The sequence below is a fragment of the Motacilla alba genome, chromosome 8 (assembly GCF_015832195.1).
Source record: "Motacilla alba alba isolate MOTALB_02 chromosome 8, Motacilla_alba_V1.0_pri, whole genome shotgun sequence".
Taxonomy (NCBI): domain Eukaryota; kingdom Metazoa; phylum Chordata; class Aves; order Passeriformes; family Motacillidae; genus Motacilla; species Motacilla alba.
Genome location: NC_052023.1, coordinates 5,580,429 through 5,599,900, shown reverse-complemented (window position 1 = coordinate 5,599,900; position 19,472 = coordinate 5,580,429). Strand labels below are relative to the sequence as shown.

Genomic DNA, 19,472 nt, shown 5'->3' with positions numbered 1-19,472 from the left:
GCTTCCTAAGTGCATATCAAGACTCCACCAAAGTGCTTTCATCTTTATTTTATGCAATGCAAATTTAATTCTCTTTTGCTACTCATATTCTAAGTTTAAGCAAATCAAAAAACAACTTAGACTTTTAAAAACAATAGCATGAAGAGCAATAGACATACTTATTTTGGCACCATGGGAAAGCTGCAACAATTTCTTTAAAGAAAAGCCATAAATGCCATTAATCTAAATGACCAGGGAGCAGATGCAGAGGCCAGCTGACAAATAATTTGCTGTTTTAAAATAAAGCATCCTTTTATGCAAATGAGCATCAGTGATACTGGGATAGGTAAGGACACATTAAGAAGCTTAGGAGCCAAGTTCAGAATTCCAGTTTCTTTATGATTTCTGTGACTCTTATGACTTATAGTTATTTCATCCTGTCCATGCAGTAACTTCATTATACATTCCTGCTCCCAGCCTCTTCCAGGTGCCCTTATCTTACCACCTTCTTTTGGCATTAGGCTTGCACCAGCCATGGCATTTAAGCAGCATGTCCTCCCTCCCTCTCATCACAGCCCATGGGCTTCTACCACCACTCACCTTCCGTGCTCCTCTAAGGTGCAATGTTCACGATTAAAAAAAAAAATTAAATATGAACTAAGCTAGTTTTAAGTTTATATCAGCCATAACTCCCCACTGAATCCATTCCTCCCGACCCAAACCCTGCTGTACAAGCAAAATAGGTGCAGCACAGCAAATATGTGTTAAAGGCACTGTGTCTGTCCCAGCATCAGGTGGGGGCTATAACACAAGGCCTTCCATTCTGGATTCCCCTGAGAGTCCTGCAAAACGACTGCAGTTAACAACTGCTGCTACAGTTAGTCTCTCATTTTTAAAGAGGTTTTTCTCCTTCATTGCTATTTGGTAGCAATGGTGTTAATTGGTAGAGACCCCTTGCAATCTGCAGCTCTCGTTAAGGATTACTATGGATTGTCACAGAGCAGAGCTTTGAGGAGTGGTTAGGAAATGCAAAGTGTGTTAAAAGCAGCGTAATGATCTCCTTGAAGAAAGAAGATTTTGTTTTCTGACAGGCAGATTCTGCTCTGATTTTGATGAGAGCAAAGCTGTCCTGCTTCACTAAGTTTCTTTTACTAGCTCTTATCCTTGGCAAATGGGCATTTTAATTTATAGCTGCATATTCCACTTGTTCTTACACACCATTTGCAGTTTCCACTGCTTCTCATTGGCGATTTTTCCTCTTGAAAGGAAAAGATCAAGCAAATTAGTGGACAGCATTCACCATGAATCCTTCCTCCTTTTCCTTTCGGATATTCCTGAAGTGCAAATGCTGAGAACATGAAATGGTTCACTACTTTTTAAATAGCTGTCTGTGTCAGGGTAAATTAGATTCCATCAGATAGCCAGATATTCCTAGAGAGAAAATCTTTGAGGTTATCTCTGCAGAACCTTACTGCTCTGAAGGGCATGGCCACCTCAGCTCTGCAGGCCAGCATGGCCTGAGATGGCCATGAGAAGTCCTGAGATGGACACGTGAGAAGTCCTGATCATGTTGGGACTAATCCAAATTCCTGCATCAAAAACCTGTGGAAATAGGGATTGGCTTCTCTAGTAGTTGCAAATGTGGAGCCAGTTCCATGTGAGTTGTGCTTTGGAAAACACACATGTAGTAATAAGCAAAGGAAAGAAATGACATCTGGAAAGAGTCACTGAGGTTTCCAGGTTTTAGAATGCAAAACCTACTTGCTGTTTCAGTTGGATTCCTGTTTAAGATGCAGCTGTTGTGGGAGTACGTGCAGCATATTTAATTTGAAAATATTCCCAGAACTTCTTTGCTGCAGACAGAACTTCCTCAAATGAGAAAAGAAACATATTTAATTCTTTAAATCTCAGAGGGTTGTTTTGTTTGCCACAGATGTCACCCACAGCAAACATTTTTAATTAATGGCTCTCTAGCAGTCATGTTACCTTTCTCACTTGCCTGACTTTGAGGGCAGCTAATTTCTGTGTTTATCTGTTCTACTTGGCATGTACATGATGTGCTAATGAAGAGAGAAAGAGAACAATAATGATGCTCAGCATTTATACAGCATTTATTCCATTTTACTGCATAAATATTAATTGTGAATCTGCACAAAAGCCCCAAGGAATAGATTAATACTATTATCTTTCTATTTAGGGAAATAGAAGCAAAGGTGAAAGACTATGAAAAGGAAACAGAAGTGCACAGATGTACTTTGCAAAGCTTTTTATAGCTTATGAAAGAGGTCTGTAGATGTTGTTTATAAATCTGATTACAGTTTATATTTAGGTGTTATGGGAATAGTAAATCTTGCCTTCCTCCCTCTTTCCTGGGAACCTGACAAACGAGGAGCAGAAACATCTTTAGAATTAAACCAAAAGATGAGAAAGTTACACCATCAGGGAGGACTTTTCTTCCAAAAGCTTTATTTCAACAGGCATTAAAGATAATAGAGACTTGGAAACAGAACGAATAAAAACCACTTATCTCAGTTGGGCACCGCTTCCCTGCCAGGCTGCTTTCTCCAGCAGAGATCACTCTGCCCTGCTGCAGTGCTGTTTGGGCTGCTTTAGTGTCACTGCAGGTCCCCACACCACAGTTCTTGCATCTGTCTCTTGAACCTAAAAAGGGCAAGAGAAAGGACACCTTGTTTTGGACAGATGATAAGCACTGTCTGCGCTATCATCCAGTTTATGAAAAACTCTCCAGGACTTTTTTAGTAACATTGAATATATTTAGTTCCAAAGAGCAGAAATTAATCACTTTAGCAATTAAGGCACTTGATTTTATGATAGCATTACTATCCTTGAAGAAACACAATACTTGAATGGTTTTTATTGCTTGTATTCCTTGAAAGATGCATTTGCCCTTTCAAAACAGAGACATTATGTTCTCAAAATCCATTTCCAATTGAAAAGCCTCCCACTGCCTACATGCAGGTGTGGATGTTTTCTGATTGCTCCTAATCAAAGTTCAGGGTTGCTGCATTTCCCGTGCAAGGGAGAGCAGGATAAACACATGTTAATGAAAGAGAGGGAGCAATATCAGTCCCAGAGATGAGAACAGATGGGTTTATTCTGACTTCCATTGAATTTGCAGAAAGGGACCAAACATTTATTTTAGATAGACGATGTTCGATTAGATGCAATGTTTTTATGTACAGAGTATATAACAAAAAATGCGTTTATATCATTTGGGATGACTCCTGTGCAAGTTGAGGTGTGAATGTCCCCACGTCAGTTTGTCTCCTCATTGTGTGAAGGGCGGTGCTGCATCATTTTGTGGCTTAGCTTGTGAATAGCACTTGGGGCCAAACCTGCAGCACAGAATGGCCAGGGCAGGAGGCAGGAGAAACTTGGTGAGTCCTGGCTTTGCACAACAAGGCAGCACCCAGCTTGCAGCTCTCCAGATGCTTTGTCAGGCCACCCGTGTAGGGTGAGCCTGGCATGTTTTGTCAAAGCACAGGCTCAAACATTTCAGTGGTTTATGAGAGCCAGAGCTAAAGACACAGTAAAGAAAACAATCCACATACCTTTTTAGTTAGTTATGCCTGGTTTTAAGTTTTTCAGGATTTTCTTCCAAATTTCCATAAGCTAAACGATAACTTAGAATTTCCAAAGCTGAAAGTGGTGCTGAGGACCCTGCCCTCTACTTTGAACATCAATCCTTGCTTGTGCTCCAGGTTCATTGGAGTAACCTCCTGAGTACAGAAGATTTTCCTCCCCGGAGCGTTTTCTCTGAGATACCAGCAAATGTAAAAGTAGTACTTTGACATCATAGTTAGAGATGGCTTCTTCAAATCTTCCTTGTGTTCCTTAGTTATCACATTTCTACTTTTCAGGACTGCCATAGGTACTTTATAGTTCGTGTACTGTGAGAAGCAGTGGTTGTGCTGACACCTTTGTAGAGTTGTGGCTTCTAGATCACTGTGAACTTGGCAGTGAGTCTCTGCTGGTGGTTTTGCTGCCTGTATTAGGTAATTTTGCTGCCTTTTCTCAGTTCATGTTCCTCACTCCACCTACTGTCTGGTACTCCTGCTGCCACAGACATTTAACGTGCATAATGCAATCTGTGACCAGAGCCACTTGGAAAGTTCCTTGTTTTCAGTAACAAAATGTACCAGTGTCTCATGTAGCTGTTGCAGCAAATGTTGCAGTTAATTTTTTTTAGTGGATTTTGCCATTCTGCGATGAGCAGCTGTTTGGGGCAGACTGCAGCTATGCAAATGTGCACTCACTGGCCTAGTAGAGCCAGGGTAGTGTGTGACTCCTGCCATATCTGCTGCCTCCTTTGACAGAAGTTTTGCTTTGACCAGCTGAATTCTTTCTACTTTTTGCTTCCTGAAGTAAAGCAGTGAAATTACTTTAAGTGGCATCCCAATAAATTTTCATTTCAGAAATAAATTTCAGTAAATTAGACCACAAGGGATTACAAGACAGGCAGGCTGCTAGTGACTCAGGCTGTTTCTTTTGATTTCTTTTTAATTATTATTTTATTTTAACAAAGACACCTGCGCAAAACACTGCACTTAAAATTTTTCATTTGACCCAAACAGCCCCCATTCAATCTCCTGGCAATCAAGGAAACACAAAACCCATCAATGCAATTTTGTTTTCTTAAGTGAGCAAATGCAAAGTGTACTGCGTCAGTATGGGCAAATTGAACCTCACTGCATCTTCTGGTTGCTCTGAACCATTCACAGGCAAAAACCTTTCTCTTCTTTGCAGGCCTCCACATACTTTTGGGAAAATTGCCTTCCCAGCAGGGCCTGGTAATAGGCTGTAAGTTTCCAGGAGTCAGTAAAAGCAAGTGGATTGGGCTGATCTCTTGTATGAACCCACCCGTTTTTGACAGAGAGGCTTAAATGTTAAAAATCTGTAGGATCCTAGCAAATATGAAGAGCATTGTTGTCTCATCCCTTTACTTTTTAATGGAGATTGTTCCCTCTAATATATGTGAACATATTGGTTTCTCTTTTGAGTCACTGATAAAATGTGTTTCTGCAGCTTTGCTTTTCATTAGGCTGCATTTGTAACATTATGTGCCAATAAATCACGATCTTGAGCTAAAAGGGAGCAGTGATCTGTTACCCCTGGTGTTCCCACTGGGGCAGTTAGTCTCTGCATCCCCAGGGATCAGCCCATGGCCAGAGATGCTCCCTAAAAGCACTGCTGTACTTGGGAGGCCTGTGCCAAGGGGTCTAGGAGCTACAGAGATCCTGGCAATTCTTCCTAGTGTTTGCTGGAGCTACCAAGCCAGCACTTGGAATTTTAAATTGTGAGCTCCAAGACTTGAGGGACGCAGTGAATATTAATTCTGTTATATATAGGACTGAAACCTTTCTGGGGAAGGTGATAAGGCAGCCCTGACCTGATAAGGGCAGCTCAGAGTTTTAATGCAAAAAGGAAATGGCAGACTGTGCAAATGGGATCTGGTGTTTTATTCCATGGAAATCTAAGAGAATTGTTCAGTGAAAGTGGTTTGAGGCTTTCTGCTAAATGAGTTGCTTGAAAGAAAATGAGCTGACTCATTGGGTCACACCAGGAGTCTTTTTAGTGGGCTGGCTGGGTGGGTGAGTTCTGTTTTCACATGGTCTTCACTGGGTTTCCTCTGATTTCCTTTGAAATGGAAATTTTTGGCTGAAATAATGACCTGTGGACCAACCTTTGCAAAGGACTATGTATCTTTCTATATTGCATCTCATCAAGCAAACCTTCAGAGGCACAATTACCAGATTAGGACTGGAAAATCATGTCAGGCTGCTTATTCAGATCAACAATTTTGGTTTTTAGCCTTGCTTCTCAGAGAGGTGACAGAGCAGGGCTGTCTGTGCCAGCAATGGACAGGATGCCTTGGATCCTCTTTTCTGGGGTATTGGACCACAGCCATTAGAGAGCTTTCATTTTTCTGTAAAAGTATTTAAAATAAAATCAGGATTTAGTGCACATTGTAGCATCTCTACTTGGACAGAAGCTGGGAACATCAGGTTTCCACTACTTGCTTTCCTATAATTCCAGGTACTATTCAGCTGGCTGGGACTTCTGATACAATCTTGGTGTAAGAATAGCAGCATATCACATGGTGGGTAAATCTCTTTTCTTATCAGTAAATAAAGCATTTCATTTCTAGCATATTATTGCAATGACAGCACTAACAATAAAACCTGAAGAGCAGTTACACTTTGACACAGTTGAAAGATAAATCTGAAATGATCCTTATCACTAGTACCAGGAGCTACTCTCATTTTTTCTGCCTCTCTCCCTCGTTGCAATGAACTGCATTTTTACACTGACCCCCTGCTAGTTATCTTCTGTGATGCTGAAGAATCATATCTTCACTCCCAGAGTGCTGGAAGGGCTCTTGTTCTTCACCTGGTTGTAAACAACACCCTACTGCAGTCAGCTTGAACTAAATAAGTACTTGAGGGCCTAAGGAGGCCACAGAATGCGGGGGCTCCTGCTTCTGTACTGCTCGGTTGTTCTTGCTTGCTTCCATATTGTTCTTTTATGACATTGTATTTGGTGGTTGAGGAAATAATGAGTTCTCTGCTGGAAAGTTGAGTAAACACAGGAAAAAATTGCATGCAGCGACTGAAGACTCTGGTAGAGGTTAAGCAGACAGCTCTCAGGTATAATGAATACAGATAATTCTGGCTTGAGACAGAGAACCAGACTGTAGAACTGCAAGGCCCTTTATGGCTCAGTTTCAATTCAGGTCACACAGGCTCAGCAAACCAACCTGCTAATCACCTGCCCTCTGTTCCTGAGCTAGGCAGGAACCCTGCAAATTCCTGTACAACAGCTAGACCCTGAGCGCAGCTCCTGCACCAATGCTTCCCATGTTCCTTCTCTACAAGTTGCCTTCTCTGTCCTCTGAGCATTCTGGTGGGCAAAGCCAGCAGTCCTGCTTACAAAGATGGGATTGATCTACTTGTGCACCAGGCATGTCCCTGAATTCTCAGGTTTGGTCATATCTGTATCTGGCATGGCCACCACAGAAAATATGGGGGAAAAATAATCAAAAGCAGTACATCCTTTCTGTATTTGTGACTTCACTTTTTCTCCCAATCCCAAATTAGTGGTGTCCTTATTACTTTTGTGTTATAAGTCACCTCATGTCCTTACCAGGTTCTCAGCTACCTAGTAAATAAATTCTATATTACATCTTATCAAGCAAACTTTCAGAGTCACAATTACAGATTAGAACTGGAAAACCATGTCAGACTGCTTATTCAGACTCTTAACTCTTCATCCACTCACATTTATTGCCTAATTTTCTCAACTTCTGTCTGAGGTACAATCATTTCTGTTCATCTGGTGGACCTGTGTTCTTGCTTCCCTCTTCTGCCTCTTTCATCACATTGGTTTCCAGTTTCCACAGAAACTGCAAGCCTCACCTACCCTTGGAATCATGGTCCTTTTGTTGCATTTCATGACTGCAGAAGGACATTAGTTTGCTCCAGGCATTTTAGTAGAGAAAAAGATGTATTTGATTCCCTCCACAGAAACATAATTTAAATGAGAACAGCCTCAGACCACGGAGGGACTACAGAGAGCAGGTTATTGTGCAAAGGTCACTGTGTGGAAGCTTTAATGAAACCGAGTTTCACAGAGCACCTAATGGCAAATGAAGGCAGGACCTTGAGATCTCAAGAGGAGACAAGACTATTCTAATTCCTCTGAAGCAGAAGCAACAATGTCCTTAATATAGAAAGCCAACAAGATTAAGAGATGCTGCTTACAGCTCCCAGGCATTAGCTGTGTCTGCAGTGACCTGCCCTCCTGTTGCCATGAGGCTGGCTGTGCACGTTGTGCGCATGAGGCACTGCTGCTGCTGTGGCTAAAAGGAAATACCTGTGGCTGGAGCAGCTGAAGGTGGCCTGTGCTGTCTGCTGTGCAGGAGGCCAGAGAAAGAAGCCCCAAACCTCACCTCCTGTTAGCACTTCTCTGACAAGGCAGTGGCCAGCAGGAATACAGAGATGACCTGGATGGTGCATGGGAGGGAGGGGTGCAGCAGGGCACAATCACCTAGCTTGGTTCAGTGGTATCATCTGGAGCTGTTGCCTACCAGAAATCTGTCCAGTTATGTTCCCACTGCTCCTGCAGGAATGAAAGAAAAACAAAGCAATGTTTTCATCCTGTGCCCAAATGCCAACTATTAGGGGCCAGCACTGGTAGCCAAGGGAACAGTCCTCCCTCAGGAAAATAAGCACAGCTGAGCAGCATGTAGAGAGGACAGAGCACAAAAGGCTCGTTCGATCCTGAGAACATTTGGATTTTGTTGTGGGGTTAGAGTTGTTTCTTTTTTTATTTTTTTTAATAGAGATGTCTAGTTCTAGTCTTTTATCCATTCAGAGCACTCAGACTGCCTGCAATCCAAAGTGCTGGGGTACTCTTCAGCCTTTAATGGGTTCTCAAAAATCTTCAAACAGCTATTGCAATCCTGTCAAGTAAATGCACAGCTGGATCTGAGCTCAAAAGTCTGAGCTCAAACTCCAAAAGCTCCCTCAGTCTCCAAAACTCAGATGTGTGTCTGTGTGTGTGCACCTAGCCACTGGCTCAACCCTGGCTACAGATGGGAAGTGAAGAAGCCAGTGAGGAAAGGCTATATTTTTGTCCCATCCCTCATCTCTTCTGCCCTGCAGGGGGTTTAAGCCTGGACCTTATTTAATAAATGCCCATCAACCCCCACTCTATGCCACAGAGTCATATTCCTGCCTGGAGTTTCACTCCGTAGGGATTGCAGGGTTAATTAACAGAGGGGATCTTGGATTGTGGAAGATTTCTGTTTCAGGTTGTCCAGACACCTTGCAGATACCTGAGGACTAATTTGATCTGATTTGGGATTCTATTCCAGAAAATATGTGATCTGAATATGCCATTATCTGGATCTGGCTCCTTCATTAAATTAGGATTGAGATTATTTCCTTTAGGAACAGGCATAGCTGGAAAAAAGGATCCTCTGTTTATCTCCAGAGCTAAACAAGGTAGTCCAGCATCTCTAAGGAGTCCTCCCAGGCTCCCTGTTGCACACAGTATAACCGTAGCTCTTGCTGCATTCTGGAGACATCAGGAAAAAGCAGTTTGATATGACCCTTTCCTGGCATCAAAAGATGCTTCAGTGGCCAAATTAAATTACTTGTCCTTTTGGTTTACTGCCTGAGCAACGAGAAAAATTAGAACTTGCTTTGGATTAATTAATCACGTGCTCTCATTTTGTATAAGGACAAGTAGGTTCTGGCTAGAAATAATTCCTCTCCTATGCAATTTATTCCTGACAATTTCTGTTGTGAAACCGCTGTTCTTTTCAGACTCCACTATTTTAAAAGATCCTGTTTAACCTCCCCAGCTCTGCTATGAGCTGTCCTCTTGGAGTGATTGGGCCAAGCCGAGTTACACTCCAGCAAGCCCCCTAAAGCAATCACATAGGTCCCAGGTGGGGGAAGCTGATGCTTGATGTGCTGCAGGAAGTGTGCAGAGTCCCTTCGGTTTTAGCTGTATTCATAGGCTGAGCAGGATTGCACATAGCAGGTTCTAACAAGAAACAGCGTTTATGTTTGTCACTTATTAGCTCAAGCCTCCAAGAACAGACAGTACTCAATCAATTCTCCTCCACACATTCATCTGATCCATTTGCAGTGGCAGGACAAAAGCAGAGAAATAGCCCCAAATCCCCAATTGCACAAGGACCTTCTTGAAAGAAAATTTTCAAGCATTAAGCTTCAGTGTAATTAGTTTTCAAGGGTACATCTGTTTCCAAGCCTCACAATATTTCTGGTTCAGCCAAGTGAACAGGAACCGAATCAAAAAGCTTTGTTCTTTCATACTTTACACATCAAAAGATGTTACCTTTCTTTCTGTCACCCTCTGTTTATCCCCAGCAACATTAATGCATTTTGAGAACACCAAGCAAGGTGTGAACAGCCTGGACTTGCAGCCCCTCAACAATGTGAGCAGCAGGCTCCCAAGGACCAGGTCCTGCCTTACCTCTGGATGCCATTTTCCCAGGCTGTGTGCATGATGCTGGAATTGCACCCTTCCAAATGCCTTTGCCTTTGTCTCTCTGGAGGGCAAAGTTTCGACTGGAACTTCAAAGATATAAAACTTTTCCACGATATGGCTCAAAGCTCTCATTGATTGTTGTAATGTGTCTGCCTGCAGGATGACAGCAATTATTCTGGGTCAGGACTGAAAAATGCAGGGGGAAAATAGTCACAGAAATCAAGTGGAGGTTACTTATTTATTCAAATTATAGAACAAAACCTTTTCTTGAAATTGTTCCCCAAAGATTATAATGGGAGAAATAGTATATATATCCAGGTGTATAAATATGGCCTTAGGTTGCAACTTGTAACTCTGCAATAGCTAAAGCAAAATCATCCTTCATTTAAAAGGACTGAAAGCTTTAAATTCTTACCTAAAGGGTACAGGTACTGCATAAGAAAATACACTCTGACCATAGGCTTTAGTTCAACACACATATCAGAATAGCATTAGATTAGGAAAGAAAGGCCATAGAGAACTAGAACCAGTCACTAGAGATCACCTATCTCCTGTAATTTATAGAACTATATTAACTGGCTGTATGTGTTGCAGTTTAAACCATCGGTGGATCAGCATTGTCACTACAGTGTGATAGTGTGATCTGGAAATGTCCATACCCTGCTGTGGGAGCAATAAACAGAACAGTCAACAAACATCACACTTGGGCATTGCAGGCTGCACTACGCAGAAAACAAAATTATCAAGCCAGGTACACTGCAGAGATGTTTTGGTTAAGTGCTAAAGGGTGTGGAAAATTTTCACCATTTGCTGTAACAAAACTGTTGTGCTGCTTCTGCAGAAACCTTCACTTGTATTGACTTTGTTCACATATTCTGTGGCTTTTGCAACCATGTCAGTCCCTGGCATCTGCTGATATCAACCCCTGAGTTCTGAGGAACATTTAAAACTCACAAAACCCAGCAGAAAAGAATTTAGAATAAGCTCAGGATTTCAAAAATATCTGAAGTTTTTAACCTCAAATTATACATAATCTCTCTGAGGGCCACTGTCTGTTCATGAACACCACAGCACGGGAGCTGCCAGTCTGAGGCAGGTTTGGGTCCCTATGACAGCTGATGTCACTCTATCTCAGCCTCCCTGACAAGTAAGATATTTTCTATTGTCTTTGTGTCAGCTACAGAACAAATAACTAAAACAATGCTGTGGAGAAAACGTTTCACTTAAAAAGGCACAGAAAATAACTTCTCTGAAGGGCTGATTGCAGTGTTGACAATGTCACAGCTTCTTATTTTCTCTTCAGCCATTATTGATAACACTTGTGCTGACGTGGCTATCACATGTGTCTGCAAGAATACTCCATAAATATTATCAGAATAGCATTCAAAGGCCAGTTTCCCATCTTAGTGTTTCTTGGCTTGTAAAGAATTGATAAGTCCTTGCCTTGCTAAATATCATTTGGAGAATAATCAGTTTGGGCCCCTGCTGACATCGTGTGTCCTCCAATGAGTCAGTAGCTGTTCAGTGGCTTGTCCTCCTATCCTGAGCTAAAGACACAATCCAGGTTTCCTTCTCAGGAGTTTGCAGAAAAGGTTGTTGCAAAGCAACAAGAGTTTCCTGGGCAGGAAGCTCTATAGGAAACATGGCGTGCTTCCAGTGGTAGGAGAGCTGGAAGGAAACCAGCCCAATTCTTTTCAGTGTTTTTAGTGAAAATGAAATGTGCACACCAGGCTATTACGTGTCAAAAGAGGACAGTCAGAATAAGGATGTGTTATGTCTACCATAAATTCAGGTTAGCCTCATCTTCAGGATATATAGCCAAACAATTAACATTTTTCTTTGGTGGCTTTATTGCCCCAGCTCTGTATGGAAGGCTCTCTCTGAGCTGGGAAGGACTCGGTGAAGTGCAATAGAATCCTGTGGGTGACAACTGCTGTATAAACATGTGGGGTTTTCATCTTCTTTCTTTCTTTCTTCTTTTTTTTATCAGTTGCTAAGAAAAACCCTCCAGGGTATGTTTAAAGCACTGTTCTTCAGTTTTGCATAGACAGAATGAGAACTTACAGAGAACTCCCACCACGCTCGTGAATTCGAGCACATGAATGCATTGCAATTATGCTGTTCACAAATCTCCATCTGAAATCACCACTCCAAAGTGGCCTAAATTTTATAATTCCATAGCACACATATGTCTGACTAGTTGATTAGGATGAAAAGTTTACAAAAAATTTTAAATTTTACAAAAGCATATTAAGGTATTACAAACAAGACTGCAAAAAACTAAGAGTGTCTGTAAGGAGTATAAATTACATTTGGAACAAATATAGCAATGGTAATTTGTAACTAATATTAAGAGTAGAAGACAATAACAACAAATAAGAAATATGTGATGTAGTCTAAAATGAGTGTAATTACTGGTTATTGTGTTTGCTTCAAGTATGGATACAGAAAAAGGAAAGAACTGGGAGACTACAGATCTGGCAAATGAAGTCAGACATCAAAAATTTGGCACAGAATTGATCCTTATAGTCTAAAGTTTCTTGGGGAAATCTGGTTTTTGTGGATTCTGGGCTGTATTGTTGATAGAGTGTCTGGAAAATTAGAGCAGGGTACCTACCAGTGTTTAGTACTGAAATATGTGCTAGGGACTTTGGACAATCCTGAGTCTTAGACTGTGGATCTCTGGATCAGGGGTGTCATTATGGGTGCACACAAATGGCATAATGTCAGGATCTGAATTGAACTCCTGGGGGTTACCCCAGCACAGATTACTGCAATAATGATACAACTGGATTTATTGCTTCTTTCCTGATCTGTTTCTTGCTGTGCCATGACTCCTTTTTCTTCCTCTCTCTTCTTGCTTCACCCCCCAGAAAAAAAACAATCCTGAGCAGAACTCAGAGGTTTGCTCTTAGGTTTAGTGGAGGAGATGCTGAGAAGTATAAGGGCAGGAGGAATTCTTCCCTCTCCACCTACCAAAGGAGAAGAAGAGCTACTTGAGAGTTCTTCTGTCTCACATGGTGTGAAAAATTGCCAACAGAGTGAATTTCTTTCTGTACTGAACAAAAAGTTTGTCCTGTAACAAGGAACACTACTATTTTTGTTTCTTTGTGTGATGATGACACAAAATCTCCCAGACCATCCCTCTGGGTGGGTGTGTACAGCCACAAGAACTCCCTTCACACATACATTGCAGAGAGGAGTTGTTACCAATGGCTGAACAAAAGGTCAGCAAGCTGCAAAACTGCTTTTATTACAATATAGCACATAAACAGAACCACTAGAACGATGCTCTTTTTCTACAAAATCATGTGGCTTCTTTACCCAACAGCATCTTTTGTCCAGGATTAATCCAAATGACACTTAATGACACATAATGTGGTGCCAGCGTTTAATCTCAGTTCAAAACCAGCCCTCCACTGGTGATCTTTTCACAGCTGCAGGAAGCATCCTGCCGAGAATGCTTTCATCATTTACAGCCATGTATTCACATGTCTATTTAATTAATTAGGGTTGGCTCCTTCTGAAGTACATTGCTGCTTTATTAATGGTTGTATGCTTAGATCAATGCAAACAAAAGGGAAAACAGACAGTGGTTTAGGAGCTGTGAAGCTGAGATAAACTCCTTTATTTCTTAGAAAACCCACTGATCCTGGAGAGATCAACAGGTTCTTCCATATTTCCAACTATTCTGCTATGATCACATATCTAGCACTCTTTCTTTATGACCTCAGAGGCTTTGAAGAAAGTTTTCCTCCAGGAGAACATAAAATTTAGCCTTTGTAACATCAGGTAAAAAAAAAAAGAGCAGGAAGATATTGGCCTTTTGGTAATACACCCATAATATCAGAGCAAGATAGTTATAAGCCAAGATTTCCAGGAAAATTTTCACCTCTAAAGATTTTGATTATGTCTCCTGAACACAATCTTGAGGTTGAGAATAGACTGCTATTCATAGAGTGTATACTCTGCTACAGACTGCAGGAAGCACATATAATTTGTAATACACTGAAATGACACTGGCTGACCTTTTTTTGGATGCTTTATCACTTTGGAGGGAAAAGAGTCATATAGGTGAGGGCATTAGCAATCTAAATGCATCTGTCATCAATATTTGTGCAAAAAAGATATAGGTGTGCCCAGAGCAGGCAGCAAACTGTTCAGAGACAGCCTGAAAACACAAGAGCATCCCTTAATTTGGGGTTGCCTTTTCAACCAGTGGTGCAAAATCGGAGGATACTTCAGAAACTTATCTTACACACTTCACAGCTTTTATGAAAATGGTTTGCTTTACAGTATTTAAGCTCTGCAAGTCTGTGAGTTCTCAAGTGCTACGAAAAAAACTCCCCACAACATGCACTTTATATGTGGCTTTAATTATCCACAGTGAGTGTCACTCTACTGAGGATGTTCTCTGGTGCCTGTTTGCTGTGTTGATTGGAAGTTCCTGGAAGGATCACTGACAGTCATTAGTCCTGCTGGAAGAAAACTGCTTTAGTGCTTAGGCTGAGGATCTGAACAAGGCACTCACTCTGTGGCAGTGAGCATTACAGGGCTTAAAATACCACCCAATTCTCCAGTGCCTTGACCCACCTGTAATTGCCTACTCCAGAACACATGGATTCCAAACTGTTTTATTACTAGTGTTAACACTCCACAGAGGTAGCATTTACTTACCTTTCCCAAGTGAAACAAATGCCCAGAATAGTACCTAGCAAAAACTCCGGCAAAGAATGTGTCTCTAAGAGCTTCACCTTTTTGACCTGCCAAAAAATAATAACTGTTAACAGAAAAATTACTCTGATTTTGCCACTGCTATTTGTTTTTTTCCAGGCTGCAGCAGAGCTACACCAGTGTGCAGTTTTCATACACTGCCATCTGTTGTTACAGGGTGCCTGTGTCACTGCTGTGCTGTGCAGCTCGGGTTTCTGTTCCAGCAGCAAACGTCTTTCCCAAGAACCCTGTTAAATTGGAAGAACTGCTTTAATTCATACATGCAGCTAGATTCCAGCAACTCTGCTTTCACTTGTGGCCACAGCCAAAGTAATGTTGCTTTTAATCCCACTTCACTTATTTCAGTAGTGAAGTTTGTATCTTTATTTAGTCCAGAGCCAGAGGATTCAGGTTCTGAATAGTAAATTTACAGCAAAACATACACACCACAAACATCACAAATATTGACACACACTAAAATTACAAAGGATCCTGTCAGTGCACGAATACATTTACAAACACTGCCCTGCTTATTTAAACAGCTGTTTCAGAATCTGTATGTTTAGCTACAGTTTGTATATATATATATGTTACGGATTTGAGTCCAGGATCTGATGAGTTAGCACCTTGTTCCCTAAATCTTAACTAGAGAAAATAGAACATAATGTTCCGGAAGCTAGCAAGGAAGGTAAAGCTATTTGCGTGTGATCAAATAAGGGGCAGTCATGTTTGGAGAGCAGCCTGAAGCACTCAGGCACATATGACAGGCAGATACACAGTCACAAACCTGATGGCAACTGGAGGAATTACAGGAGCTAGGAATTAGCCTAGACCTACAGAATTATAGATGAATTCCATGCCTTAGAGCAGCTCACACAAGTGTGCAGCTATCAAAGTTATGAAAATGCTTGTGACAGATGCAACAGTTCAGACTGCCCAAGCTGGGATTACCTACACTTGTAATTTTTGTGTGTTAGAACTGGTCAGAGCACAAACCTGGACATTGAAGCATTGGACACAAAAGAAATCCTTTGTGCTTGAAACCATGGGGGAAAACTCCCAAAAGACCACAAGTTTTTCACTTCCTTAAAAAGAAGGGAAGGATCTAAGCAAAACACACTCAAGAACTTGTGTGTGTGTGTGTGTTCAAAAACACAGAAATGCACAGCAAAGACAGTAATTTGTTTATCCATATAAATATAATTTTATTTGCATATCCAAATACAGGATATTTACTTAAATGAAAACTGTGTGCTCACAATTTAAATAACAAATTCACTTGCCATTTACAAACCAGTCTTAATATCTGCAACTGCCCGTTTTACTCCCCAAATGTTAGAGAACTTTCAGCCTCTTTCTGTTCTTTATGCAATTGTTTTGCCCTGTTTTTCAGATCCTCTGCCTTGGCATCGTTCTTCTCAACGCCATCTCCCAGTTTGTACATGCGGCTGGCGTTGGCACAAGCCCACACGTGCCCCAGCTCGCAGCCTTTCAGCGAGTACTTCAAGGCACTGCTCATGTCCTTGGGGACCCCAGGTGCTCCCTGCAGGTATATCACACTCAGGTTGAAGCAGCTGGGAGCAAAATTGCTATCACAGGCTTTTGTGTAATAGTCTCTAGCAGCAACAGGGTCACGCTGATCATTGTTGGCTCTGCCGTCCTGGGCCAGCAGCCCAGCGCTGTGACATGCATTTGCTGACTTCTTCCCACCTTTCTCACATGACTTGATGAACGATTTGTAGGCAGCTTTCAAATCTGGGTTGAGTCCACCTGTCAGTCAAGAGGACATTACTGTGAGGACATGTTAAAACAGCTGGGAGCTTTCTGCTTTGCAGGATGCTTCCCACTGGAAATATAGCATCCATCACATAAGATACTACAGTCAACATTTAGGACTTCAGAGATACTACTGCTGTCTCAGTGACATTCTACTAATGTCTTTGACTTAGAAAACTGTTCTCCACTCACCAGTAAACACAACAGTACTGGTATCCAAAAAATAACCCAGACCCACAAAACACTCTTTCCACTACTACATCCCTGGATTTAATATCTTACACTAGGCAAGTATTATTTTGCCAGTACACACCAAGGTTGTTACTACTTTTGAACTACAGTAAAAATATTATTCCTTACTACTGCTTTCATTTGGAAGATCTCTGACTAATTTAAGTGTTTTCCATTACTGTGCCAGCAAATGCATTTTGAACAGACTTGGGGACTACTGAGGTATGCATATTACTAGTCTGTGAGTTTCCTTCTTTCTTACTTTCTTTCTTCTGTCTGACAAGAAGAAATGTTGTGAACTGAATATGCAGCAACACTGAGCACTGGCTGCATGTACCTGTTAAACAGCTGCAATTATAAGAAAATCATATATAGTTAACATAAAGCTGATTTTTCAGAAGGAAGCAATTTTAGGTTTTCTATCCTCCCCCAACTTTTATGAGGCGACCACGAAAGGGGCGGGACAGGTAGTTGCTCCTTCAAGGTCAGGAGGACAGGCAGATGTGAGGGTGGCCAGGAATCGGCGCAGGTTGCCCGGGGAGGTGGCACCTGCGGCCCGAGCTCCAGAACCCCCCTGCCCACCTTTGCCGAGAGCCTGGTAGGCCCCCAGTTTGTAGCAGCTCTCGCTGTGCCCGTGCACCTCGCAGTTGTCGCGCAGCACCCGCGCCGCCGCCACGAAGTCCTTCCTCACGGCGTCCAGGTAATCGGCGAAGCGCTGGCAGCCTGCAAGGCACGGGACACGGGCTGAGCCTCCCGCCGGCCCCGCGGCGGCGGACGGAGGGCGGCGGACGGGCCTTACCTTCCGGGTCCTTCTCCTTGAAGCACTGGTAGCTGTACTCCACGTGCAGGTTCTCCAGGTACGCCCGCACCTCCTCCTCGTCCGCGAAGTTGATGAAGCCGGCCATGGCCGCGCTGGCTCCCGGCGCGGCCGCTGCGGTGCCTCCCGAGAGCGCCGAGCGCTCGATTCGGCACCGCCCCTCCGGGGCCGCCCCTTCCCCGACCGCCCGGACTCATCCCCGCCTCCGGCCGCTCCGACCGCCCCTTCCCCGCCCTCTTCTCCTGCCCCTCCCGTGGCCGCTCCTCCAGCCGCTTCTCCCGCCCCTTTGCCGGCCGCTCCTCCGGTCACTCCCCCCGTCTGTTCCCCCGCCTCTCTTCGCGCCCCTTCCCTTATAGCTCCTCTCATTGCGCTTCCTCCTGTGCGCTCCTGGGGTTATCGGGAACTCTGACGGTTCAGCAGTTTTAAGCGATAACACACTGTTAGAACTTTACTTTCAGAGTTTTGCACCACCGGATGCGTATTCCTGAGGTCTGATTCGGCACAACCCACAGACTGAGACATGACAGTACATTAATTGTGCTCTGCATGGCCTAGGAGCAGGGCTGCTTTCCCTATTCCTCAGTCTGCCTCCTGCATGCTTTTGTCTGGAGTAACAACTCAATAATTTCCAAATCCGTTTTAGAGCAGAGGTGCTGCTGTGAGAGACTGCTCCCAGCCACCACTCCTTTCCGTGGTACCACAAAAGCTCTCAGGTGCTTTCTGAAGTACTGGAACCTGCACTGAGCAGATGCAGTGCTGGGGCACTGGGAACACCCAGAACCGGGTAAGCACTTAACACACAACGAACCCTGGTTCTCCTGGATCTAAGAATCCCCTTGGCATGGGCAGGGATACCTTCCACTATCCCAGGTTGCTCAAAGCCCCATCCAACCTGGCCTTGAACACTTCCAGGGATGGGCACCCACAACATTACGGATTAATGTAACCCAAATGTGATAATAGAATACTTACAGAAAACATGGCACACTATCCAATTCCAGCAGTTCTGAGCACAAACTGAATTTTCTGTGGGTGAAGTAGCACTCACAGAAATCTGTGTAGCACCATAAGAAATCTGTGTGATGGATTGCTTAAAATCAATATGAGTTTGAGTTAAAATAAATTTTAAATATTTGCAAATGCTTTGTCCCAAATTATTTAAGTAGAATAACACCAGCTTGTCAAGTTTTTGGGATAAATAACACTCAGTTAAATCCTGTGCAGTCTCCCAAAGGAAGAAGCCTTATCCTTTATTAAGGGCTAGAGCTAATTGGTTGACCAACCATCACCAGCTGGACTGGCAGCAAACCCTGCCAGGTGCATAGTTGAAACACCAGTTCACATTCTAAAGTACTTCCTTAAAACTTTTCAGACTGTTAAAAATTTGGTTTGATGTTAAAACACATTTTCCATGTGCAGCTAAAGTCTTGTTTTCAATGTGTATTGACCAAAACCCACTGCCATGTGTGTGAGACTGCAGGAAGAAGATACACATTGCTCGGCCAGTGCTGGCTGCAATCTGAGAATGTTTGTGTGAATCTCCATCCTGGATGGGGCCTTTAGAAGATGAACTGTTTTTGTACCAGCAGTACTGTTTCTCTGGAAATCCAGCTTTGAAACCATTTCAGTTTGCACAGGCTCAGTAGAAATTTCTTGAGTTTATTAGTTTGAGTCCTTGAAGAGTCTGCTCTTGCTGGGATTTTGTCTTTGCAGTTCCTGATGCCGATGTTGAGCCTGTGCCAACTCAACCATATGGCTGCTCCATAGCAGGAGTGGATTCCTGAGTACAGCAAGGCAGGCTAAGAACAGGCACTGGGAGCAGGGGGTCAGGCTGTCACTAAAAGTTTTCACTGCCTGAGCCCAGTTCCTATCATAAATTCAGAAACCAAGACATCTGGTGATAGGTCGGAGTGAA

The 19,472-nt window shown here is 42.8% G+C and overlaps 1 protein-coding gene across 1 annotated transcript; it reads right to left on the bottom strand.

The window, feature by feature from the left end:
- Nucleotides 1-15,913: 15,913 nt before the first annotated feature.
- On the bottom strand, nucleotides 15,914-17,757 carry LOC119703800 (cytochrome c oxidase assembly factor 7A). Its single transcript, XM_038144146.1, has 3 exons — nucleotides 17,540-17,757; nucleotides 17,323-17,463; nucleotides 15,914-16,503 (listed from the first exon to the last, which is right to left on the bottom strand). The coding sequence occupies exons 1-3, from the start codon at nucleotides 17,643-17,645 to the stop codon at nucleotides 16,055-16,057; spliced, it is 696 nt and encodes a 231-aa protein (XP_038000074.1). The 5' UTR covers nucleotides 17,646-17,757; the 3' UTR covers nucleotides 15,914-16,054.
- Nucleotides 17,758-19,472: the final 1,715 nt, after the last annotated feature.

What these genes read in the sequence shown, in the direction of transcription:
- LOC119703800 (XM_038144146.1), bottom strand. Translation starts at nt 17,645, where the DNA reads ATGGCCGGCTTCATCAACTTCGCGGACGAGGAGGAGGTGCGGGCGTAC. An exon ending in CAAGGAGAAGGACCCGGAAG is followed by an intron (nt 17,464 to 17,539) that starts GTAAGGCCCGTC and finishes CGTGCCTTGCAG; the next exon opens with GCTGCCAGCGCTTCGCCGAT. An exon ending in CTACCAGGCTCTCGGCAAAG is followed by an intron (nt 16,504 to 17,322) that starts GTGGGCAGGGGG and finishes CTTGACTGACAG; the next exon opens with GTGGACTCAACCCAGATTTG.